The 13,366-nt window shown below is 31.5% G+C and overlaps 1 protein-coding gene across 1 annotated transcript; it reads right to left on the bottom strand.

The window, feature by feature from the left end:
* Positions 1 to 4,590: 4,590 nt before the first annotated feature.
* Positions 4,591 to 5,684, bottom strand: LOC128180432 (uncharacterized; the record flags this gene model as incomplete). The annotated part of the gene is given in 4 exon segments (XM_052848545.1): positions 4,591 to 4,728; positions 4,730 to 5,077; positions 5,189 to 5,299; positions 5,496 to 5,684. Coding segments are annotated over 4 exon segments (774 nt in total), but the record flags the coding sequence as incomplete, so codon positions are not given.
* Between the last annotated feature and the right edge of the window lie 7,682 nt (positions 5,685 to 13,366).

Here is a 13,366-nt window from a genome sequence, read left to right as displayed (position 1 = left end):
TTCCCTGTACACAGTTAGAGCGCGCGCAGCTCGCCGACGCGCAGCGCCGGAGCAAAGCGAGCTCTACCGGCAAGGCATGTGTGAATAGTAAATTCGGACTAGTTGCACATTCATTCAACGGATTGTTTTGGCGTCAGTAAATCGGACCAGTAATGCATTGTTTTAATCGTCCCATTAGTTCCCTGTAATCATGGCAATTTTATAACTTCATACTCTCACGAGAATCAGCAAGACAATATAAAAACAATAACGATGTATACGACATACAGTCAGTGCTAGCTCTAAAGTTGTCGTCAGTACACTCTCAATCAGAAATAATCGAGTGACGTCACAAAGGTTAACACATTGGAATGTTTAAATAATAGAAGCTGTAATATATGAATAAGTGACAGGCATTCTAACACACGGTAGATATGTATCTACCAAAAATTGTAAACTTAGATGCTGATCATTGTAGAATATAAACTGTTATAATTCCTTGAACTTCCCTGTACACAGTTAGAGCGCGCGCAGCTCGCCGACGCGCAGCGCCGGAGCAAAGCGAGCTCTACCGGCAAGGCATGTGTGAATAGTAAATTCGGACTAGTTGCACATTCATTCAACGGATTGTTTTGGCGTCAGTAAATCGGACCAGTAATGCATTGTTTTAATCGTCCCAGTAGTTCCCTGTAATCATGGCAATTTTATAACTTCATACTCTCACGAGAATCAGCAAGACAATATAAAAACAATAACGATGTATACGACATACAGTCAGTGCTAGCTCTAAAGTTGTCGTCAGTACACTCTCAATCAGAAATAATCGAGTGACGTCACAAAGGTTAACACATTGATCCGATATACTTTGTAGGCGTCAGTAAATTTTGACCCACAATTCATAGTACCAATGGTTTCCAACCTCACGTTCTCACGAGAATCAAAGTACAACTTTTGAGAAGCATATAAGATGTGTATTTTTAAGAACATTATGTTTTTTTAAAGTAAATAAAACAGTATACTTCGCTTACTTTTATTTCTCAGGGGAGTTTTAAAGAGTCAGGCGACACTTACCCAACGTCAGCTTTGACGTCACAATAAGCACTGATAATGGAAAATTACTCTAATTGAAGTTATTGTAAATCTCCTGAAATGACCATCTTGCAAAGACTAAGCTAAAGAACAGCTGAAGAATAAGGACATTTCTTCAGATACAGGAAACAGTTGTAAATTGCACTCATTTGGATGAATGCTCACATTTTTTTAATTCACTTTAATTACGGTAAATTCCTGGAACGTACACGTAGCATCACTTTTTTAAAAAGGGGGTGGGTGGGTGGATGGATGGATGGCAGCCTCATCAAAAAAATCTTTGCAAGCAAAAAGAACAAACAAATCATGAAAATTCTAACCTTTCAGCTCTTTAGCAGTTCAATGGTTTCTTTATGTTCACTTCCATTTATTACATGCGGGGGGGGGGGGGGGAGGCACCCTGTTCTTTTAATATGATAAGCAAATATTTTTAAGAGTAAATTAAAGAAAAAAATTAAACATTAATTTGTTTATAAGTGGAGGGGGCAACTCCATGATAAGTCGATTTTCAATGTGTAAATTGAAAAAAAACAACATTTTTTTTAACATGGAGGGGGTGTTCTATGATAAGTCAATTTTTGAATGTAAGTGTAAGGAAAAATGTGTACTGCAAAAAAGGGGATGAACTGACGTACGTTACAATCACTTTAAAAGAGGAGATGGAGTGCAATGAACATTTATATTAAAATCTTAATTATTACACAACATTGTATTTGAGATTGAACTATTGTTCTACTTATAAATAAATAAATAAATAACAAATCTTATAAAACATGAATAATGTAAATTTACTGAAAAAATAGGTATATTTTATTTTATTTTGCTATCAAATTTATTTACGTTGTTAATTTTATTTTCATTGAATTATCATAATTCATTGTTTGATCACATGCTACGCTCGCCCCAACGGTTGTACCGTAAAACATATTACAGTTACTATGGTATTCATGTACATGTGGTTGATACATTCCGCACACGGGCCACGATTTTTGTTTGGTCTAGCATACAGGGAAATGTTACACAATGATCTCACACTCATTAAACACCTAATAGGCTGTCGGTACAAAATTTCCCATTGTTTTTTTTAAATCTTTGAACATGTACTTTATCAAATAAGAAAAATATTTTTCTTTTTCTTTTGTTTTATTCAATGGTTGGTTGTTGGTTTTTCCTAGTACATTTGGTGATAATTTGGGGAAGTTTTGATACTTTTCTTTTTAAGTATTTTCTTCCTTCCTGAAATACAAGATATAACCCGTTTGCCAAAAGACGTGTGATAGAAAGGTGAATGAAAACTTTCAATGAAGATATGTTACTGAAAGTCAGAGGGAGTGTCTTGAAGAATTTTAAACCGTATTTTCTTCAGATCCATAAATGCGTCATGTTTAATGAAATACAATGTAGTGTCGTTCCTACAATTTTTCAATTGAAATTAGAAATTATTAATTGCAGTTATAATAAGGGGATATTTGACTTGTGTAAAATCATAATTTTAGTTTGAAAGCTATGATTCATAAAAACAAATGTTTATCAAACAATTATTGCACAATTTATAATTGCAAAACCATTTACATAAATATCTTAATATGTTCAAGTTTTGCAAGTTCTATTTACGATTCTAATGACAAAGAATAATGGAAAATGTTCATAGTGTACATAAATATTAATTTCACTGAACAGATGATAACTCATACAGTTCGAACTGGATCCAACCTTACAGAAAGCACACCACAACCAAAACCCCAGGTCTGCGTTATGTGCCTTCTCAAGGTCTGCTTCAGGTCTGCTATGACGGACCAAAAGCTGACCCAAAACCAACCTCTTGCTTCCCAGAGCAGCCCCAGAGCAGACCCAGAAATCACTACTTTAGAAAGCCAAAATGTCTCTACCTGACTGTGTATTTATAATATACAAGTGCTGCTGGGCTTTTTAGCGGGAATAAAAAAAAGATGGGTCAGTGCCTAAAGATGACCACAAAGGCTGCCTTTGAGAAAACTCAAACCCAAACATACCCAAATGTTAAAATGCAGACCTCGACCAGACCTTAAGCAGACACATAGCGGACCCAGGGTTAGCTTTTTTTTGCCGGCTTTAGTTTTATGTTGTGTGAGGTTGGTACTATACTCTAGGTAAATTTTGAACAGAGAGCACCTAAACTGTATGAATAAAGTTATGGACATGTCTAAACCTGTTTATTATTAATACAGACGACTAGTAAGTCATGTTGAATATTTATTATTATAGCATTTCAACTTTAGTTCTTACAGAGATGTAATATGTATTTATGGTAATTTATCTTTGAATGATCTTTGAATAAATTTATTGACTCGTTCTAGCGATTGGAATGTTAAGAACCAAATGAAATAAATGTATAGTAATGTACTGACAAAGAAATAAAAATAATCACCCCCAAAATAACAAACCCAGTTTAATCTTAATCAAAATCACAATATCAATTAGCTTTTATTAATAAACTATTTATCTTAAAACATTGCATGACAATAAAGATAGATAACATTTATAGTTACACTTGGACAATTGGTCCTGTCACCCGTTTAGTATCTGACAGATCAGTGGTTTGAGACCCTTCTGCAGCAGCATATCATGATATGCATATATATGCATTTCTTATTTACATAATTGGATTAATGAATATCATTACACAAGCATCATATATTTCATACAACACATACAAAACAACTATCATTAAAACTCGTACAAAATTACGTAATCCCAATGGATTGTAATCAAAATATATTTTTAGCCAGGATCTATTTTTTTTTATACTTCCGCGTATTACCAACTAGTATATTATCATTTGCAAGCTTTGAAAACAGCAAACTTGCTAATAAAAGCAGACATCATAGGATTAAGGGAGAATGAAAACAGTGAATATTGACATAATCAAGAAATTGACTTTCTCAGAAAAACCTAAAGCTGTTTTTAAAAAAAATAATGTGATGTATGCTCTAAATGAAATCGTCAGGCAATTGTATAATATATTTTTCTTTTACAAATTTATAGCATTCACAATTCAAAGAATGTATACCTTTGATTTTACATTTCTTTGTATAACTTTAACACACAGCAAATAATCTTGAAATCAACTTGTAAAATATTGTGAATTTTCAGTATTTTACCATTCTTTTAAAGAACAATTTGATTGGTTTAAGTACATGCATCATTTTCAAGTAAAATTTTAAACAATGACTATAAACATTTTGCTTTGTTGCTATGCTGCACTTTCTTTTAGACATTTGTATGACACAGAAACAATTGACAATGAATAGATACGGGTAAGCTTTGACATGAGCTAAATCAACACAAATTTAACAAGCGGGAAGGAACGTATATCATGTATATAAGGATATATATCAATATAAAGCTAAATTACCAGTATTTATATAATAAACGTACAATATTTATGCGCAAAACTAATATGTTGTTCATGTAAATTTCAATAATGTACTTAAATAGAATAATTTAAATCACAACGGAGTTTGAGGTAGATATGATAAATAAACAAGAAGGCGTTTAATTGCGTGGTAGTTTGCTTATGAAAATATCATGAACTAAACTACAAAATAATGCCTTAAATATAACATTGAGGTACATATCTTTTGCTATCCCACTTCTGTTCATAACAACTAAGAGCACGGCAGACACATTAGACTGGAGTGGGTGTGTTTGACTGACTTCGGATATGATCTGCGTATTTTATGGATTCGTTGAGAATAACGAAATCTCGATAAAATCGGTACTGGTTGTTAGGTGTACGAAATCTGTCTATGTTTTCTATTTCGATGCATTTTGCCTCGCTTAGGCAATGGCCGTTGCGTAGTTTAGTGTGCAGATCAAAGCACAAGTGATATAACGCCTGACTTGCCTCTCCTATAAAGCTGGAGAGCTCACCGTGGCTGTATTTGTCTTCGTCTTTTTCCATCAAGTCCAAGAAAGACGCGATCAATGTCAGATTCCTGTAGATATCCAGAAGGCTACAATTTGTTAACTGAAATTATATAAAAGGTCATGTAGAATACATGCTGTCAATGTTAGACAGAACATTTTTGTCTAGAGATTTAAAGAGAAAGAGAACAAAAATGAAAGAATAAATATCTACCTTTAATTGTTCCAAAGAAAAAGGAGATGTTACATCCAGCTGTATAATATTTGTTGAATTTAAAGAAACAATTTTTCGGTTACTGGTTATTCTTCTTCCTTGAGGAGGTATCTGTAAAACAATGGAAAGTTGAAATTCAAGTTACATCATTTTCATAGTCATCATATTAAAATTACAAAATCAGCAATCAATACATCTGTACAAGTACTGATGTGAGCTTCTCCCAATTATTGTTCATAACAAAACTAAAATAAAAAAACGTATAACTTTGCAAGCTAAAATAAAGAAATTAACAAAAATTACTTACATATTTTTCCCTCAGTTTTTCTGTAGCGTTGCGAAACATATTAAGTCTGGACCGCAAATGTTGGATGAAATATTCATTTTTAATTGATGCTGCTTTGATAGTCGAATCAAACCTTGAACTCTTTGTGGGACATGGTTTTAAAATATGTCGTGAGGTCACATAATGACTGAGGAAGAAAATGAATCCTAAAAAGAAACATTAAACGGTCTGAATGATAAAATACTTTTGAATGTTAAAAAGTAATTGTGATCTAGAATCAAACAACTCTTCAATGTCCACAGTAAAAGAAGTTTATTTTTAAAACATACAGCCCCCTCCAACAGTAAAACTTCCCAGTATTCTTGTTTCATAATAAAGCAGCAGGTAAATATACTCTTCCCATCAAACGCTTGTTGTTCGTTTTTCACGATGCAACACAGAATATATTTATGCACCATGAAATTTTTTTTCTATTTTTTCTCAATATTTTTCGGAAGGAAATAGTGATCATTGAGATGAACGCAACTAAATCTTAAGGTTCAGAGTGACAAAATTCACTCAATCATAATCTTTACAATTTCATGTCTCAATGTTTTAAACACATTCTAATGGAATAGTAAGTATGAAGTTAAATGCATCAACGCCCTCAAAGTTTAGAGTAAAAACTAATATTGATATCAGTGTTATTAGATGCTTAGGGATTGTTTAAAAACAATACACCATGTTTTTTTTAAATCAGTATTTTTTTAGATACTAAAAATGGTCACGAAAAAGTATTAAATGTGTATGAATTTCATGTACACATGATCTAAGCATATTTCTGTTCATGTACGAAACTGTTATTTATAAAAGTATCTAACGATATTTGCTTTCCTTTGAGCTTACCCAATGACAGCATATACATGGTCACTTGCTTTGAACTAATGATGGTCACTTGCTTTAAACTAATGAATGTGTATGTCTGGGTATCAATTTTATAATATGTAAAGGTAATTTTTCTGATAAAATTAGATCTATAACCGAAACAAATTTTCCTAAAGACTTCCTCCATAGTGTATTTTTTTCATTTTCTCGTCATGCACTCTGCAAGTTTGATTTCTATTTGTAGACCGGAAGCTGTTTTCATTCATATGCACACACTTTTAAAAATTTATCTCATGTTAATAATCTACTGCGTTTTCTTCAAATGAATTTCTTTAAATCAATTCTTTTACATATTTTGTTTTTAACTTGTCATTATACATATTATTAGAAAGCGAACATTATAACTTTTGATTTTTCAAACCTGAGAGTAGATGTTCAGATATAGATTCTATACTTGATAAATCCCGAAAACCTTTTTTGTTTAACGTTATCTCATTCTTTGATAATTCTCAAAAATTGATTAATGTTATCGCACTCCGAAGTATTTCAAGATAGGCATATTGTTCTGATAAATACTGTAAGTTTGGTTTATATGGTATATAATGAAATATTTTATGTACATCTTTATGCTAACGTTGGATGTTATTGGCCTGTTGAAATATAAGTTGGTTTTATCCCTTCTCTTTCGTCTTACATGTCCTTCCTTAGGTTTAGGAGTTTAGTATGATTAAGTGGTTACTGCCGGTCACAATAATAGCCAACAGAATCATCCACTTGAAACAGTTGTAAGTTGATATCAATTGACATTGAACAAAAGCATTTTAAATATCAATCCACTATATGTTGTATGTATAACGAAAATGTATTTAATAAGCCTTCTCAATTATTTTAATGGTAACAATCGGAATTCTTGTATCGCTCTGAAACTGTGTTTTCCGGTACAAAAAGACGGATAATATGCGTTCATTGTCGAGTCTATTATAATTGGGGGTACGCGAACATGCATGTTAAATTGACCCACTTTATACTAATCATTAAATGGTCGATAAAACTTTATCAATGATTTCCGATGTATTAAAAACACAAGATCAAAACAAAACCAAAACAAAATAGTTGCAACCGACAAAACGTAATTCATTTACAAATAACACATTCAATTGATTTTAACATCCAATTTGGTTGTATATCATCATAGCTCAATGTTAAAGTATCGGGCTTGGGAAATGCGGATCATGAGTTGAGTCCTCTTGGGGCTTTTGTTCATATTTATTGACTAAAGTTTATGAAAATTATAATTCTCTCCTTTAAAATTGCATATATTTGTTTTTTTGTTGTTATTTACTTTTAATGCATAAATAAGTGATTTGCTGCTGATTTGAGGAACTAGGTTTAGTAAGTCATTTTTGTTGTGACTTATTTTCCTGCATTTCAATTTATTTTTAAACTTGTGAAACCAATTGGGGTGTAAATGTTTCCTTACTACTGTGGAATCATTTAAATTTGTTGGGGCCAATTTTCGTGGATTGTGAGTTTTTGTTCATTCAAGGGAACGTAATTTCGTAGATGCGTCGGTTAGTGTTTCAGTTACAAATTACAAAGATAACTCTTTCTAAAATTGTTTTCGTTGAGGATTTAAATTCGTGGGGGACGGCTACCGACGGATACCACGAAATCGAGCCACCACGAATTATAATGATTCCACAGTATATTAAATGTATTTGCTAATACAAATGAAAAGTCAACCTATCATATACCACAAAAGAAGTTATTCAGCTTTGAAATATTATTCTGCTTTCTTGTTCCGACTCCTAATAAACATTTCAAATCCTGTCCTCTATTTAACAAAAAATTATGTTCCCTTCCCTACAATGTGTCAAATTTGTTTGAAATTTTCCGAACGGTTCTTGAGACAATAACGACAACTACCACAAAATAAAGGAGATTTTTTTTCATAACAAACAAACAAACTACTCTTTCTCCTATGTACTAAGAAAGCTGATATACAATTAACTCGTATAATGTTCCAGTATACATATTATGTTTCATCAAACTGATACTGTAGCTGTGTTTTAACACATTTGCAAAAAATAAACACACCCACACCATCCAATCATCACAATGCGTTTATTTATTATGAAAATGTCGACCTGCTTAATTAAAAGTGCGATTATTTTTTTAACAGACTGATTCATTTGTTTTAAGAATTGTCATTTGATAGTCTGGATAATAGCATTTAATAAAATATGAATTGATAAATGAAAAAAAAAATCATAATATATGTTTTTCTCAAATGCAAAGTTCTTGTGTAAAATAAGGAAATGTTTGTCTTACCTGCAATGGAACAGGTATCGTCTTTTGTAGAACGAATGTATCTTGGTTCAGACAAAACGAAGAATGTCGGTTAATTCAAAGAACGGGTATGTCTTATGTCGGATAATACGTGGAATTGATATATCTTATGTCGGTTAATTCAAAGAATGGGTATGTCTTTTGTTGGGTAATACGTGTAATTGATATATCTTATGTCGGGTAATTCAAAGAATGGGTATGTCTTATGTCGGGTAATACGTGGAATTGATATATCTTATGTCGGGTAATTCAAAGAACGGGTATGTCTTATGTCGGATAATATTTGGAATTGATATATCTTTTGTCGGGTAATTCAAAGAACGGGTATGTCTTATGTCGAATATTACGTAGAATTGATATATCTTATGTCGGGCAATACGGAAAACGAGTATGTCTTATGTCGGATAATATTTAGACTCTATACATGTTAAGCTTATGTCGGGTAAAAGGGAAAACGTGTAAGTCTTTTGTCTGATATAACTTAGAACGGGTTTGTCTCACAAAATGGATAATTATGTATTATGTCCGATAGAAAACGCTTTTTGAAAAGCGTGGGAAAATATTTTAATACGCCCGTCCCTAGCCAAATGAGAGTTTTTTAAAGAGTTAACTTCCTTACCTAGTACTTTCACAACGAGATTTCTATATTTGAACATAACTATAAATCACTTCGTAAGGAAACGTAAGTTTATACTTATATAACATCTATAATCATGGATGTGAATACAATTATTTGATCCAACAATTTAATCCTTAATCCCCCTTACTTCATTCATACTTGTCGGCAGACCAGAAAAGAAAACAGAAAAAATCAGGATTATATTGATACCAAATTATGCATTCACAATTAATTGGTGATTAGATTTCTATTATAATTGCCTTAGCGATTAATTCTATTATGAATCCACTTAAACACTAGAACTTCTTCCTTATTTACTGTGAAACTATTCTTCCGGGAATAACAGACAATATAATGTATAGCTAAATCTTAATGAAAGTATTGTTTACATCCAAACAAATTGAATTTTACAACATTAATAAACGTAATCAAAAATCAGTTTAATTTACCATTGGTTGTGAGATGCCTGTTAATTGCTAAATGAAACCAAAATCATTAAAAATTAGTTCAATTTACAATCGGTTGTGAGATGCCTGTTAGTTGCTAAACGAAATCGAAACAACACAAAAGCAAACATATGACATTTGCCAACTTTATCAAAATAGCATTTCGTAACCTTTGTGATTTTGACAACATAAATTTTACAGGGGATTTGGAATCATTTTTGCATATTCTTTATTTTAATATTATTTATTATTCAGTTTGACATTGTGATAGTGGCCACTTCACTATAGTGACTTTGATATATATACATAAAATTATATCATTGTAAAACTATTAAATAGGAAATTTATCTATCAGATTAATAAATAATGACTTAAACTTTATTTAATTTTTGGCTACTTGTGAAAGACATTGTACGAAAGTCATTGATAGGACAATATACGCAGTTAAAACTTGCAGGAAGTCAAATTGACGGTTTTAAAAAAAAAGCTTACAATGACAACTTTGTTAAGTTGAAAAGATTGAAGATTTAGGTTTTATTAATTTATGTTTTTGGAATTAACCAGAAAGAAACATTTCAAACATAATTTTTTAGAACTCTGAAAATATATTTAGTAGAATTTTTATAATGTCTCAAATATTTTCTGAGATCTAAAGTGTTTTACAAGTCATTTGAATTTAACATGTAGTTTTTGGTTTTAGATTTTAATATAAAAATAATGCAAACTAAATATTACGTCTATATATTTCTTGTGAAAACTTTATGGGTGCATACATGTTTCGTGGTATGAATATGGGAGGAAATGTATCAAGAACATATAAGTACCGGTATATTATGATGTTGATGTTCCGTCTTGACTTAATCGAAATCATTACCGAATATTATTTCGTTATGGTTAGGTGACCTAGTTTTACATTTGCTGTGTAGCTTTATGATGAGAACCACAGATGGGATTTGAGTTTTAGTAAGATTAGAATTATATTTTAACGTCTCGTTTATCATTACTAAACGGGTCTGTCATTCAAACCTAAAATAAGACTTGTCCACTTAATTTCGAAATCAATTAGCACAAAAAGGGAACTGGAGTTGATGGTTGTATTTATTGGTATTTAAAACCGTGCTGTTTCAGTAAATAAATGTTTCTACCGGTTTTGAAAATGATTTAAAAACAAAAGAAGACTTTGTACGTTTAAGCTCATACCCTACTTTAGATTTCAGTGAACAAAATCTACGAAGTATGAAACACTCCGGTGAGTTTAAGGTAAATCATTTTTCACGTGATAATTATATTCAAGAATATTCATAATTCAGTCATATCCATTATGATTTTTTCATGCAAGGTAATCATTTGAATATTTTTTTTATTCTAACAAAATCATTTCCGAATTGGTCTTTTATAATGATGATTACCATGAAAGAAATAAATGTTTTCCTAAGTGGCTCTCTTGAAAATTTTCATTCAACTTTCGGCGACATCATTTCAAAGTTTTTATTGTGAAGTGAAAATTATTATACCCGGAACAAAAATAAATGGTAATTTTAAAAACAGCAAGTCATTGTCTTTATGTATATGTTCTTTTTTCCATAATCTAACACATCTCATATAGCACGTTCATCAGTGGTAAAGACATCACTGGTAAAGTCGGATTATGAGACTATCAAAATGTAACTAATGATCAAAATAAATGCCTCATTACCTTTTAAATCCCTTAAGAATGACAAAATATAAAAGTCAATAATTCAAATCTTTATTTTAAAGCTGATTAAGTAATTGTTTTTGGTGGTAATTATATTCTGGACATTTAAATTGGTCCTTATTTCCTATTTTATAAAGTAGAACTTCCTTTCGAGTGCTATTATGGATATGGTCGGCCATTATATTCCAAAAAGCTTAAATTGTTGTACTGACTCCGAATCATAAGGAAGTATATGAATATGCATTTACGTTAGTAGAGCCTGTTTTGTAATTCATTTATTACATTTTACTTATTGTGATAGTTTGACTTAGTTTTATTTTTAGCATTATTTAGTTATTCATTCACTTCTTCCAACTTTTAAATTTTGCGCTTTAATAATACTAACAAGTGTGCGTGTAACCTTAATACCCCTATAGTAAATAATGGTACAGTCCGTTTAGTGTATTTATTTTGTTGTTCAAATTGAAGATTGGATTTTTTATATTTACGGTATTTATATCTTGATTGGAAAAAAAGGATTTGTCACTACTGACAGAGTCTGGCCGGTGATAATCTGTTGTATCCTTGTCAGTATTTTTCGAACTGCAACCTAGACTTCTAACCAGGCAGGCGTGTCATTGCAATTTAGACTGACAAAGCATGCAGACTCAGACTTCTACAAATTTCTTGTAAACATACTTCTTGGAATAAATTCTTAAAGATAAGTAATTAGATATGTAAGAAAATGTGCAGTAAATGTTTTGAAATACAATACAACGTAAATGTTGTTGATAATAATGTGTCTTAATTAACTTTTAGACAAGATCTAAAATATTGTTAGTCGGGCTCTGCTGAAAGCAGAGTCCTGGCTGTAGGCAGGCAGATCGCCAATGTGACTATAAATAGCACAACTTCAAAAGAAAACAAAAAACCAAACAACGTCAAAGTAATAGTTCCGCTATAACAAATAGTATGTTACACAAAGAGCCACGTTTTGTCAAAAGTGTTGGCATTTTGTTTCTTTTTATTTAAAATCTTTTTTAGTTTTCTTGGTAATAACGTATTTTAAAAACAAGACTAGTATGCATTTTGGACACATACAATGCGCATCAATTTCCATGAACTACTTTACTGTGCGTTGAAGAAATGGGGATTGAATATATAACTCTTGTTGCAAAATTCAAGGCAGCAACTGTTGAACTTTTTTCTACCAGATAGACACATTTTTGTTTATAGCCGCTTACAAAATTTGGTCGCTCTCTGGCGCTTTGCCTACTTTAAAAGCATGAGAGAGAGAGAGAGAGAGAGAGAGAGAGAGAGAGAGAGAGAGAGAGAGAGAGAGAGAGAGAGAGAAGAGAGAGAGAGAGAGTGTGTGTGTGTGTGAGAGAGAGAGAAAGAGAGAGAGAGAGATTTTCAGTCTTTACTACACAATATACATGAAAATACACCAAAAAGAGCCCGGCTTTCAGTACTTCAGTACTTTGATTTAAATTGTAATTAGGTCAAGTTCTCATAATGAGGCTGATCCGCTGATTTCTACCTACATACACTGTCGTGCACTCAGTTCCAAAAATTGATAATTATCTGTTGAAATTAATTACTGTCAATAGTTTTAATATGATCTTTGTATTAGAGTAATGTTTCTAACCGTTGGAAACGTTATATATCATACAAATTCATATGTATCGTATGATGCTATTAAATGTAAAGACATATTATTTTAAGTCATTTTGTTTACATGCTTGTTATGTTAACAATGTTTGTTTTGTTATAGTGGTGTGCTTATATTCTTTATGTATTGTTTAAAGGTTAACCGATGTATACGATGAGAATATATTAATTTCAAAACCTACAATCATCTTGGTGTTTTTATTTATTCTTTCAAGACCGGTACATTTACGTTTTCTAGGGGAATGTGATTGTAGTTTCATAACCATAA

Source organism: Crassostrea angulata, chromosome 4, assembly GCF_025612915.1.
Source record: "Crassostrea angulata isolate pt1a10 chromosome 4, ASM2561291v2, whole genome shotgun sequence".
NCBI lineage: Eukaryota > Metazoa > Mollusca > Bivalvia > Ostreida > Ostreidae > Magallana > Magallana angulata.
Note: the sequence above shows the minus strand (reverse complement) of the source record. Positions and strands in the feature narration are given on the sequence as shown.